The sequence below is a fragment of the Varanus komodoensis genome, unplaced genomic scaffold, assembly GCF_004798865.1.
Source record: "Varanus komodoensis strain SLA01 unplaced genomic scaffold, ASM479886v1 scaffold25, whole genome shotgun sequence".
NCBI classification, from domain to species: domain Eukaryota; kingdom Metazoa; phylum Chordata; class Lepidosauria; order Squamata; family Varanidae; genus Varanus; species Varanus komodoensis.
In genome coordinates this window covers 12,747,566-12,761,311 of record NW_025335661.1, presented here as the reverse complement: position 1 = coordinate 12,761,311, position 13,746 = coordinate 12,747,566, and the positions used below count along the sequence as shown (strand labels likewise).

General features: G+C 42.4%; 1 protein-coding gene across 4 annotated transcripts in view; it reads right to left on the bottom strand.

Annotated features, from left to right (window-relative positions):
* Positions 1-12,786, bottom strand: part of GYG1 (glycogenin 1) — a 32,124-nt gene extending 19,338 nt beyond the window's left edge. For all 4 annotated transcript variants that reach the window (XM_044432754.1, XM_044432756.1, XM_044432755.1 and 1 more), the window contains exons 1-2: positions 12,701-12,786; positions 1,526-1,661 (exon numbers count right to left, since the gene is read on the bottom strand). In XM_044432754.1, the coding sequence (XP_044288689.1) occupies positions 1,526-1,661; positions 12,701-12,707 (143 nt within the window). In that variant the 5' untranslated portion in view covers positions 12,708-12,786. The remainder of the gene's footprint in view (positions 1-1,525; positions 1,662-12,700) is intronic.
* Between the last annotated feature and the right edge of the window lie 960 nt (positions 12,787-13,746).

Genomic DNA, 13,746 nt, shown 5'->3' with positions numbered 1-13,746 from the left:
AGAAATGGTCCTCATGTCACCTTCATGTCACAAAAGTGACTGAAGCATTATTCCTGCACTCCCCATAGAAAGTAGGGTCAGAAACCCTGGGTCACACATGAAACACCCACATTGCCCCAAATTCAAGAATCATGTGCTTCTTGAATGACAAAGGGCTACAGTGTGGGACCTTATTATATAACAGGACTTCGCTGTTGACTCTGCCAATGAGCCATGCTGTAAACGTAACATGAAAGCCCCCTCCGTTCAAGTGCCTCCACTAAGGAAATACTTGCCAAGGAAGGGTACATGTGGAATATCACTTCTTGAAAGCCCTAGTTCAGTTCTTGGCTTTGTGGCCTCTGCTGGAATGGAGCACTACAACCACTAATTGGGGGGTGAGGGGGGAGTAGGAAGGACACCAATGCTATAAAAACTCCACTTAAGTAAATCAGGCTCAATTTAAATCAAAACACATTATTCAGAAAGAGCAGACTTCTTACATGTCATCCCATGTACAGGACATCCAGTATGCCGCTGTGACATGCAGTGTTGCCGTTGTGACATGCAATGGGATCTGGACCAGGCTGAAGATCCCATCTATGCAAATACAGCACACAGAGAAAAAGCAATCCAATTGCACCAGCTGCCATGCAGTTAAATGGCATGCCAGGCATGTAAAACTTAAACTCAAGCTGAAGTTTTAGGGGAAAGGCTATTTTTTCCTTTCAACACCATTGATGTTCTTTAAATATATTCTTTCCTTTATTACATAATCAAATAGCAAGAACATGAATTACCTGTCTTATCTTCTATCCTGGACTTAGGGGCATACCTACTTAGGCTTTTGCATTGTAGTAGTTAACATCCAATGTCATTTTGGCTACTTGCAAAGTTTCTTGTGAAACAGAAATCAACACATCTAGTGTGTGTGTGTGAAAGATCAGATGCACATTGCTTATGTCCCACGCCACACTGTCCCAGAAACTGTTTGCATTACAGATGTAGTAAAGATAGTAATGCCAACATCAGACTATGATCCGCTTACCTAGAGTCAACATTTATGCTGTTCTTCCTGAACTACACTGCTCCTTTGTTTCTCTCAATGAGACAGGTCTTGGCACCGATGGGTCTTTATTAGTGCTTTGCAACCCATTTAATAGTCTGGGAGAGATAATCCATGAAGTTGTGCATCAGTGTTTACTTCGGAGCGTTAGCTAAGAAGTAGTAAGTAAATTATCTCAGTGCAAGTTCCATCTTATTCGTTTAAGTAATGAATTCCCACAGGTTTTATTGGGGCATGTGTGTGTCTGTGGCAGCTACCTGGAATCACTGTTACCCTCTTAATAATGAATTTATAAAGCATAGCCTATTATTGAACAGCTATTTCCATCTGTTTAATTAAAAGAAAGATTTCCCCAGAAGTGCTCTTAAGAAGAACTCATCCAGGTCTGTTTCCTTCTGCTAGGCTCAGATTAAATGCACACCTCCACCTTAAGCCACCTGTCTTCACGTAGAGCTAGAATATGCAAGCAGCACACCTTACCGCATTGCATCTGAGACATGGGGAGTGATCAGTGCTGTCAGCCTCTTCGTTGTCCTGTAGTTTCGTAGTGATGAACCCAGTACGAGAGCTCCTTTCACGTAGGAATCATTTGTGGCTAGCGTCACAAAAGACTGGTCTTAAGGAGAGGAGACACAAATCATGTTAGAGGTTTGTAGTGGGGGCATTTGGAAGACAGTAGGCAGTGCCCCACTGTACTCGACAGTCTTGTAACTTGGTTTTACTCTGGGAGCAGTTTCAGCATGGCACGATCTAGGAGACAAAACGGACATTAGGTAGCTGCCTTATAACAAGTCTGAGTACCAGCTAGTGCAGTACGATCAGCACTGATTGGCAGCAGCCATCCGGGATTTCCGACAGGTTCTTTCCAAGCCCTACCTGGAATTGCCATGAAACAAAACTAAACTTTCTCCACACAAAATACATGCTCCAGAACTGAGCTACAGTCCCTTCCTTCACAGTATTCAAAAACTATGTCCAGCAGCTATGCCTTGTCCATTTTTTATAAAAAAAAATCTAGGGCTGGTGCAGGAGACCTGACTTAGATCAGACCCTTGTTTTCATGCCCAATAGAACGTCCACATTCAGTAGCAACAGCATACAATTCTGGATCAGTTTGCAAAGGACCACAGAGGTGGGCAATTGCCTTCATGCCCTGCTTGTGAGTTTCCTGAAAGAATCTGACTGGACAATGTGGGAAGAGGATCTAGGACTAGATGGACCTGTGTCTGTTCCAGCAATGCTATTATGTTGATTTTATTCCACATACATAATGCAAGGTATTTTCATTCCCTCAGTTTATACTAATGTTTACCTTGAACATTTAGGAGTTCACAGAATGTATTCTATACAGTGAACAGACATTAATTCCAGTTTGCCGGGGATAAAATACGTTCTCCTTTACTTCAGTTTTGTTTTTGTAGTGCCCAGATCTTTCACAAACTTTCAGCTAACTGTTCAGCCAAAGTGTCTGTATTCTCTAGTTCATGGACAAGTCACGTAAGAGATGGCAGTACCAAATTCTAGTTATTTATATGTTACTGCATATACCTATGGCAATTTAAGAATGCTGAATAAAAGGTAAAATACATACATGAATAAACTTGTTAGAAACAAGTTCAGCAAAGTCATATCTGTAAAACCATGGCTAGTTAGATTAGGAAGGCTCCCTGGAATAAGTGTTGCCAAGAGGCACGGGAAACAATATAATGTTGGGTCTGCCTGACTCCCAGGGGCAAGGAATCCCAAAGAAATGGAGCTGCTACGCTAAAGGCTCTTCCCTGGATGGACTCCAGCTGGCCATGGGCCCATAGAGAACCACCAGGGCCGAGCCATCCCGTGACCTTAGCTGATGAGGGCAGGCTGATATTTTAAGCAGCTTGATATAGCATGTGCTTTTGTTTTACAATATTCTACTACACCTTACTTATGTTCTAATCTAAAATAGTATTCCTGAACTCTTGCACTAATGCATAGCATCTTTGTAGCTTCATGCCAGTAACAGAGCATTGTTTACCACTGTCTCACTCAAGCAATAGCTGACATTCTACCATTCCTGCAGCTTTAGTTATTCACCCATAACGTTGAATTGCTATTAAAATATGTACAGCGTGCAGCAAAGTTTTATATATTTATAGTTACCTAGTATTTTGCTCCGTAAGGTTTGGAATGTAGACATTGATCTACTGAGTAGGACAAGCTTCAACTTTTAAAAAATTGCTACTAATCATATTATGAAGACACTGCCTTCCCCACTTTTAGTGAATCAACTCAGCTGGTACTGACTGAAGAACAGTAACCCCGAAAGATGGGATTAGAAGAACAAAAGGGTATTCATGCTACAATATTAGTACATGCATAGTAAACCCATTTAAGCAACTGTGCAGTTGTATCTTTATTCTGAAAGTGTAATTAGAGCCAGTCAAGCTTTGTGCCCTTACAAAAAAAAAAGGAACTGTTACTAGGAAATTGCTGTAGCTATTTAGATTGTTCAGATTATACCACACCAGCTAACAAATTTACCCAGTAACTATTTTTTGTTTTTTTTTAAATGTTACTTTTTGCTGAAGTAAATGAAAACAATTTAGCTACCTTTAGTCTTCCCTCATATTTCATTTAGCTTACTATAAACCCATTCTATAAGCTTTGCACAGCCTAATGATCAATAGATTTGAATTTAAAAAATATTAAAACTATTTCTACAGATTTAATCACCAAAATACACCCTTATTTTATAGCTCAGATATGTTTTAATGGGCAAAAATTAAACTGACACCCCTTCTAGATATAGTAATATAGAAATCTGATTGATTGATTAGAACATAGTGTAATTAGATTTTTAAAAAATCCAGTACATTTATGAGTTGTAATATTAAGCCTATACTATTTAAACAGGATCTTGATCACCCTCCATGCTGCATAAACTTTAGCTAAAACAGTTCATGCTCCAAATCACTTATGGCCGATCAAGCTATGATAACCTGATACTGTCTTTGAATCTCTGAATTCCCCAGCCATAGCTATGCTGCTTGGAATCAATATTTCCAAAGGCAGTATAAATTAGAAGTATCATTCCAGCTATAACAGTTTCAGGTAGTTGAATGCTTATTGTTTTGTTAGTTGAGGAATTCTGCAATATGATTTTTCATAAACTATTTTTGATTCCAACATCTGGTTAGAGTATCCTTTCCTTGAAGATTATACAGTGGTGACAGCATGAAGGAGAAACATCTTTCTTTTGCTAGATACTATGTCTGTGCTACATCTTTACCTAGAAGAGCTACGTATCCTGTGTAGTGCAAAGTCTAGAGGCTTCAGGATACCTGTTTGGAAAACAAGCCATGGGTTACCCAGTAAGTAGCAGTGCCATGATGATTATTGTTCGAGTAAAGCAGAAGGCATTCGGATCATGACAGGTCTAGTCTATGGAGGAACTAATATTTAGAATGGTAGTTTGAGGCTGGAGTTCGGACAGGGTAATCCTTTATAGTTGACCCAGGGGACTGTTCATTGCTTCTCTTGGCACTATAATTCTTGTCCTTTGAACTTATATAGTGTTTGAGGAATCAGAAACTCATCAGTGAACTATTTAAAATGGGTCAGCCCTACCTGCTAGTATGGATGAAACTTTGAAGTTATGAAGATGATGTGCAAGTTTGTTGGAGATCAGCTTGGCTGATGAAAGCCAGGTCCTGAAAGACTACATTGTTAGCTAGCATTGTTGTTGCTTGTTCTTCATTCAGGAATGGCAAAGTGCTGTATAGGCTCAAATAACCATAACTACATGGTTCTTCCTTTTCAAAAAAAAAAAAAAAAGTGCTAATCTGAATGCTGATTCCCTACTACTAACCACTAGCCCATCTTCAGCTTTTGGAGAATGGTTAAGAATGTGGCTGTTAAGAAGCATCAGACACACCTGGCTAATGTTCCCAAGCTATGGCTAGTGAAGCTTTGTACATTTGTTGCTTTACCAATTTCTTCCTGGTGAAGACCAGGGGCAATTAATGTATGCTCTCAATCTTTTAAAGAGTTTTCCACAGCCTCAGTTGTTCAGGAGTACCCCTGAGTGGTTCCACTTGTTCCCAAGATGTCATGACCTGCTGCTCTTTAAACCCTGGAGCCTTTTCCACAAAGTGAATCCCATCTCTTTTCCCACATCCCCACTTTCATTCCAAAGAGGCTGTGAAGCAAGATCACAGACACTCCTGAAAGAACAAGTCCTGCAATCTTGATCCTTAGCCAATGTCTTTGGTCACAATGAGGGCCTGGATGAAGGCGAGCCAGCTAAGGTTCAGTCAGGCCTTGTGTCTAGGAGAGTGAACTTTGGTGCATTCATAATGGATAAACTTCAACATCCTCTTGACACCAAGCAGGCAGTTTCAGAAAGCTCTTGAATTAATGTCTGTCCTTGTTATTACAAGTTACCCCAGTGACCAAGACCTTCATTTATGAATTCCAGTGAGCTGAGGACAATGTGAAAAAGGAGGTTCAGCATCAACTCCAAAGGGGCAAAGGTGCTACAGTGTTGCTTCCCCCAAGTTGGAAACTCATGTTTGGTTAAATTAGAAATATTAAGTGCAGTTATGGGGAATTCCACTGGGTGAAAGTTGGTACTCTAAGTTTATTTTATTTATTAAAACATTTCTTGTTATTTACAAGCAACATGTAACTTTTAGCACTTCTGTCTCTGTGGCAGTTTAAAGCAGTCTCAGTGCCTTCCACACTATGTTGTACTTTTTATAAGAATGTTTTCAATTCATTGGGCTTCAGAAACAAATTAATTAAGGATTATTGAAAAGGTGGGTCTAAACACTTAGACTAGACTTAATATGGTGCATTATTTACTATTGTTACACAGAAGCAAATCTAGGAGGCAGTATGCATTGCTCTTGCTGGAATAAAAGACTGGGTGGGGGCAAGAGGTGCCATTTGCTTACTCAAGGCAGCCTGCCCTACTATCAGAAAACATTGCTTTATGGTTGACTTTGGACAGGAGATAGAAATTTAAGGCACAGACATGCACACATTACTTTGCATCACTCTCATATCGTATCCAAACAGACCACACAGGATGCCCAGCCTTGCATAGGACCTTCCTTTAAGTAACTGCACCCTGCTTGCATGCATACAGGGCAAACCAAGCGTTTTCAAGAAGTGCCTAATGTGGAACTTGTTTGCTACCAACATGCTGGGCCACACAAATCCAAGCTCACTGACTTTCCAATGGGGCAGTTAGAAACTCACTTCATTACAGAAGAAGAAGCACATCCAGCATGACCTTGTTTCAGAACAGATTGTATGGGAATAGTAGCCATTCAAAGAGTGGCCTCTAAAAATAAAAAAGTTTGTGACCCTTGATATTTTTGCAGATAACAAAGTAAGATGAGGAGTTTCATCTTCACTTGAATTTTCTAAATAGTCAAATGCCTAGTAGGAGGTAATGAAAATAAAACAGGGCTGGGGAGAGATATACCAGGTGTATGGCCAGAGGCAGGCTGCCCCTTTAACAAATACTTTATATATTGTAGTTTTGTCTTTAAAAGACCTGAAAACAAAACTGCTCTCCCTATTTTTTCTGCTGCCGCCTCTCCCCCATTTTTTAGGCTGGCTCCAGGCCTGAGCTGTACCACTATCAATCCCCATGTGCTCTAGAGCCTTTAAAAGCAGTCTTCCTGAACGTCAAGGGAGTTGAAAGATAACTCTAGTCTGAAACCATCAGTGTGAAGGAGTTTTAAGCCTTGTTGCTTCCAGCTGAGGAAAGCACAGCCTTCTATGGTATTGGTCACTACTCCCTGTTGCAAGGAATCTGAATGTAGACAGCACACAAGATCTATGCATACCTATTACAATGTCAGTTAATGTGCAGACAATGCGTAGAGTATTATGGCATGACAGAAGTTAGTTCACCAATAAATTGCTACCAAGAAAATACCATACAGAAATCTGGTAAGGCTTTTATCTTAACGTCTTAATTGGTCAAGGCATTGAAAAGAAATCAAACTATCATATCTGTAAAAAGCAGATCCAAAGAACTTCAAGGTGGACCATATAATAAAAGGCTTACCAGACTGATATAGTAAGTCACACTTCAGAATTGTACCACATGATAAAGTAGCAATTCAAGTGTTTTTGGAAAGCTTTAATCTAGAATTCTTTAATGCAAATTAAAAAAAAATCAACTTGCATTGGAAAAATGTCTGATGCTCTAGAGTGATGTAATGTAACATGTTTGAGGTTACTGAACAAGTTGGTGTTTATATATTTATTTTATGGTGCAATACAACACAAGCATTTGACCCAAAATATTAAGCATTGTATTATTTAGAATATGTTATTAGAATAGTTGTATGACCTTAAAAACAAAGGTTTGCTTCACATGTCAAAGCCATTCAAAGTTAAGCAAACCCTGAATAGTCATGAATGAGCAGGACTGTGTGTGCTAACTCTTGTCCACCTATTTCTTCTGTTAAACAGACCAGGAATGGCCATCCCTGGGTTGTTTGTGATGTTTAAGCCTTGAATTAGCTGGAGAAACCACCTAGACAACTCAAGAACAAGCTATGAACTACAAGTCTGGGCTGTTCTTCTTCCCCGAACCTAATTCTAGGTTTGGATATCATGATAAATAAGATACTAAGAATGCATGTTATATCAGACCAAGGGTCTATCTAGTCTAGCATTCAGTTCACAGTGTCTAACCAGCTGCCCAGAGGACATTCACGCACAGGATATGGGTGCAATAGCTCCCATTCATGTTCACCTCCATCCAGTGTACATAGGCATACTACTTCTGATACTGGAGGTGACCAGCAGCTTTTAGCCCAATCCTGCATGAATGCATCCAATCCCTTTTTAAAGCCATACATATTGGTGGTCATCACTACATCTCATGCCAGCAAATTCCATAAAGTAATTGTGCACTGCATGAAGTAATACTTTTATCTGATCTACATCCCACTAAATCAGCTTCAACTTTTCCTAGGCTGCTTAATTCAGCAGGAATGATCAGGCAGTTGGGAGCCAATGTGCTTGCTCACCCTTGCTGCTTTATGAATTCACAGTTAAACTCAGGGTTGAAAGTGATGTGAACCAAATTAATAATATATACTTTTCTCTCATTGTTTAAACTTAAGAGAAAAAAAACCCAAGGCATTGCAAACTGTTGACACACTAAAAGTGTGAACTATTTCAACAGAGCTCAACTCCACCACAGAGGCTGTTGGGATGCTTTCAGTGTTGCCACACTATCAATTACTTCCATTTCACGCTATGGCACATGAATGGCAGTTTGCACTTCTTCTTTTGCTAAGCAGTAAGATAGCTGCAGGTGACGCAGTGGTTTAAACCGCTGTGCTGCTGGGCTGGTAGATTGAAAGGTCGCCAGTTCAAATCTGCACAATGGGGTGAGTTCCCGTTGCTCCATCCCAGCTCCTGCCAACCTTGCAGTTCAAAAGCATGCAAATGCAAGTAGATAAAAAGGTACCACTTCAGTGGGCAGGTAACAGCATTCCGTGCACTTCGGTGTTTAGTCATGCCGGCCACATGACCACAGAGACTGTCTGCAGACAAACGCTTGCTCCCTTGGCTAGGAAGGGGAGATGAGTACTGCCCTCTAGAGTCAGACATGACTGGACGTAACATCAAGGGAAACCTTTACCTTTTAAGATAGCTGTAGACTTCCCTAAAGTTTAGGTAAGACATGGAAAGGTCTTGGGGGACTTATGGTAGATAACTTAGTGATGTAAAATTGCTGTGCAGCAGTTGTGTAAGAATTCCAGCCTAGGGCTTATATATAACCCGCCCAGAGAGCCCTATGGCTAATTGGGCAGGTTAGAAATTAAATAGATAAATAAATTTCCTTAGGAAAAAAGACTGCAAGCTGCTCTTGCATCTTATGTGAATCTGTGGTATAGTCACAGTCACAATTCTAATTGCCCCATCTCAGAAGAAAGCATTAGAAGTGGTACACTGTTACAGTTTACTACCAAACATGGGACTTTTTCTATCAATGGCTACAGAGTTGGAATTTTAATTCGGGCTGAAATACATAGCATTTGTAGAGAGAAATAAGATTTTGTACACAGTATGTTTGAAGTCTTTGGAATAATTATTTGTTTAGCGAGTAGAAAACAATAAAACTTTGAAAACCAAGAGAGGTACACTGAGCGGTATTAAGGAATAATGACATAACCTGCTGACAACAGAGGGCAAAATCACTTGGAGCCTTTTAGTTAAAGAAAAAAAGAAAAAAGAAGAATTTAATAGAGGTATATAAAATTATCAAAGGGAACTCTCCCTAATGTACCATCATTCAAGCTTACCTAATGGAACTCATTGGCAGTTGATTTGGGACATATAGGAGGACCTTCTCTCTGATGCATTATTTATGGGATGTGGTTGATAGCCAAGTGGTGACAGCCGATAGCTTAGAATGATGGCAATTGGAACATTTCTGCCTCCATGCCCTGCTTGTGGTCTTCCTGGAGGCATCGGGTTGGCCACTGTGAGCAGTTGCTGAACTTGAATAGCTCCTGATATGATCCAGGATGTTTGTCTTACTTTTCTGAAAGGATAGCAATTTCTACCAAACCCGCTCTGTTATAACTTTCTAATCACTGAGCTGACTGGCTTTTCCCCCCAGACACACTACTTCTTCATATTTCACATATCTAGACCTGCTTTACTCCCACTTCTGTAGTTCCCACCCCAGTCTGTTTTCTCCAAAAAGGAAAGCTTGCCAGGGCAATTAGTCTTCCTTTAGGGAGATATACTTTCAATAGAATGTGTCCAACTCTGATGTATGCATACTGAAGATTGTTGGACAGTATGAATACAACTACAGATGCACAGATTTTGCAAATTCATTCTGACTGATTTGCAGATTGTTAACCATCTTTTCTGCCATAGTTCACTCATTGTCTGAACTGGATTGTTGTAAAAGATGTACATGAATTTAGTACCCATTAGCATTGATGCAATCAGTAAAAGTATACGCTCGCACAACTTATCCCCTCTTTCCCAGATCACAAGTGTGTATGACTCAGGAAAAGTTGGTCTGCTGCAGGATCTGCAAGTCAGAGCCGTGGAAATTGAAAGTCATTTGAATCTGTTGTATACTTTTCTAGCACCCATGTGCCTAACTCTACCATAACCTAAATGTAAGGCTTTCACTTATGGCTAAATCAATTTAAGTTTGGAGATGGCAGAATAGAAAGACAAGATTAGTAACATGTTTTAGGGTTAAGAATGTTCCATATGAAGCTTTATGGCCATGTCCCTCCTTACCTCAAGGCATAGAAGTGTCATTTATTAAGCCTGAAAGCACTTCACATATGTCACAATTCAGCAAGTTATAGAACTGCATGTAGACCGTTCATCCCTGGCATCTCCCGATAAAAGGATCAAATAGCAGCAGTGACAAGACATCTTCCTGAGACCCAGCTGTTAGTTCAAGTAGACAGTGAAGGAATAGATGGACCAGTGGTCTGACTCAGACAAGGTGGCTCACATGTTCCAAATCAGTAACATAAACCTCATTTGATCAAGGTGTGGCTGATTTAGCACTACATGATGCAAGACCTGTCCCAGATGTCCACCCTCACAAGGGGGTTGAGGTTCCAATAACAAAAGAAAACTATTCCAGAAAGTACAAGCTTACTGTGAGTCTGTCTGGTAGGGACCTTCATTTATTGACTGTTTATTTATAGAAAGCAATAGGAAAACAATCACATCTCTTCCTATCTGCCTTTACAACCATCATTACTTGATTCCATTATGCTGTTAGTTTTTCCATATATTAACTGTGTAGTTAACAATACCATCTGTTTTAAGCTAGGTGCCTCAGAAATGCCACGAGTGATAATGAGTGCCATGATCAGTCAATTAAACAGAAACATGGAGATTTCTACTATTTAACTTTAGGAATTTGGTGCCCTGATGGGCTCCTCCTGTTCACTCTTTATCACCATGTCTTTTAGATAATACACCTACAACACAGTCACTTGCAGATGGCCTTGCTTCTATTAATCATAAGTAAGTTACTCTGGGAACCTTTTCAGCTGAAGAGATAAGCTTCAAATAAAGCCAGGCTGCATCTTCTTCCTCTTACATTTCTCTCCCAGCTTCATGTGCAGTGACAGGTAGGATTTCTTCAAGTCATTGCCAGGGAGGTGGTGGTGTCAACCTTGGTTTTGCATGAGCGTGGCTGTGCATGGCAGCATGAACGTACAACTAAGACTTCAGTGCAAGTGTTAAGCTTCTTGGAAGAGAACCCCAACTGTAAATCTGCTCATACAGATACACAAGGGAGTCACAGTTGTGCTTCTCCTGCAAAAATACTGCAGAGATTACGGAGGTGTTCATGCTCCTCTATGGCAACCACACAGGTGGAAGGAGAAAGACTGGCCACACAGTAATCCTTCGCCTTCCCTTGGGCAGCATTCAGCACCTTTTTGTTATTGCCCGATGTTTCACAGGACAGTACAAAAGCACTGGGCATAGCTAGAGGTGCTTACTGGCTTGGCAAGGAAGAGATTATCTTTGCTCCAGCATTTATCTGCATTAATAAAAGTGCTACCACAGTTTCATGATGATACAGCCCTAAAGCCACATGCAGATGGTTCACATTACCAACAATTAAGTGCCTTCAGTTGCTATGGGTCCTTCGTATGTTGTTATTCATTTGGCAAGCTTTTTAAAGGTGAGGCCAAAAGGTAAGGTAGTGAAAGCTACCTTGTTAAAGACAAGTCACAGCACTTGTTAAAAGGTTGGGAGACTATACAAGAGCATGTGGATGTGTTACACTTGCTGTTAATTGGACCAGCTACCTTAGAAATACAACAAGCTAACAGATTACACAGATACTTAGGCCAGTTGAACTGCAAATATCTGATCTAGTTATGCATCCCATTTGGAAATCCTTCTTGCTAGTTAATGGCATTATTCGCACCCTGGAAGGCGACAGATGCTAACACAGGACTATCATGAACCCCTCTGCAGGGCACACAACGTCATGTTAGGCAAATCTGTCCTCGTGAGATGAAAGGAAGTGCGATGGACAAGCAAGACGGTCCTTCTTTCTCCCTTCACTTTTTTGCGGAACTAGTAAGAACTCGGCGGGCCGCTAAAGCCAGTGTCCCCTGCTTCTGGGGTGGAGGGCGGGAGGAGAGGATAATGAAGAGGCATCCTTTTTTCACAGGGTGACCTTTACCACCGTCCCCCTACGAGCATCGGCGCTTGCTCTGGGGTGCACCGGCGATGCAAACCCCCTACCCACGCAGGCTCGCATGCCAGCCCATCTCGCTAGCCGGCCTAAAAATAGGAGCCGCCATGACCAAAAGGGAGCAGCTGGGGTCTCCCCAGCACAGCACAGCACAGCACAGCACAGCGCGCGCGCACGGGCCGGGCTGCCGAGCGCCGCTCGCGCTTCCTGCTCCGGCAGCCGCGCTCCAGACGCGGAAGCGGCTGCAGCAGCTGCTCCTGCTAGTCAGCCCGTCCGTCACCGCTAGCTGCAAGGTAACGCCTGGCCCGCGGCAGCGGGGCGGGGAAAGCCTCGGCGGGGAAGCCCGGACGGCCTGCGCGGTCGACAGAGAACGTGCAGGACCGATGGGCGGCGGCGCGCTCGAGCTCCCTTCCGGCCAAAGCGCCCTTCGCGCTTACCTGCCATGGTGCCGCTGACCCGGTGCGCAACCCACCGCAGGAGCACTGCCGCTACAGTCACTCTCGCTCCGTTTCCTTAGCCCCACGGCTTATATACGAGCAGGCGGTGCCCGGGGAAGGAGGCGGAGCTGCAAAGGATGACCAAAAAGGGACTGGCCATAGAGAAACACAAGGGGCGGGGTGGTGGTGGTAGAGAGAGAGAGATATATATATACACACACACACACACACACACACCCCTACACACACCCGCGATGCTTCTTGGAGGCGTGCAAGTGGCAAGATATCTCATGGCTGCGTTCCCAAGGCTTCTGCCTCTTTAAGAGGCGGGCACAAGAAGGCGGGCTTTCGTCCGGTGTAGTTTTTCCTGGTCCTTGTGCAGCTGTGGTGGGAGGCGCTGGGAGCCTTTGGGAGATCCTCGCTGGTTTCCACGAGCCCGGGCGCAGGGGATGCTCTAAACGAAAAGTTTTAGGCAGCTATCCCCAACCTGGTGCCAGGTGTTCATGGACTGCAACCTCCTGTATTCCTGACCATTCATCATGTTGGCTGCGGCTGATGGGAGTTGAAGTTTCATGGGAAAATTTAATGTTATATATACCTATCCGAAAAAAATGTACTGAAGTTGCCTGCATAACTACATATAACCTTTGCAATGCTACTGAACACCTTAGCTGGGATACCATGTAATAAGTGCAGATAAATGACCTCTGAACACACAAGCCCATGCTAGCCTTCGTGATGCAGCCTCATAAGATCATGCTTCTTCAGTGTGGATATGTGACCCGCTTTAGAGAGGGACAAGGTAACATAATGAGGTGTGGAGGGGGATGTTGCAGTGTGGCCTTGCTGATGTTCACTTTAAAAAGGCTACATTAATTGGGGTGTGGAAAAGCAGGGATGGTCCTAACATTAGGGAGTCTAAAGCAGAGACTGGGAGGTGGCAGCAGTAGCCCCAGAGGCCTGCTAGCTGATTTCTTGGTGGGCTGTTAGTTGGAGAGTTGTTTTTGCCATATGGTCTAAACTACCTGCTTGGTCAAAGCTACCTG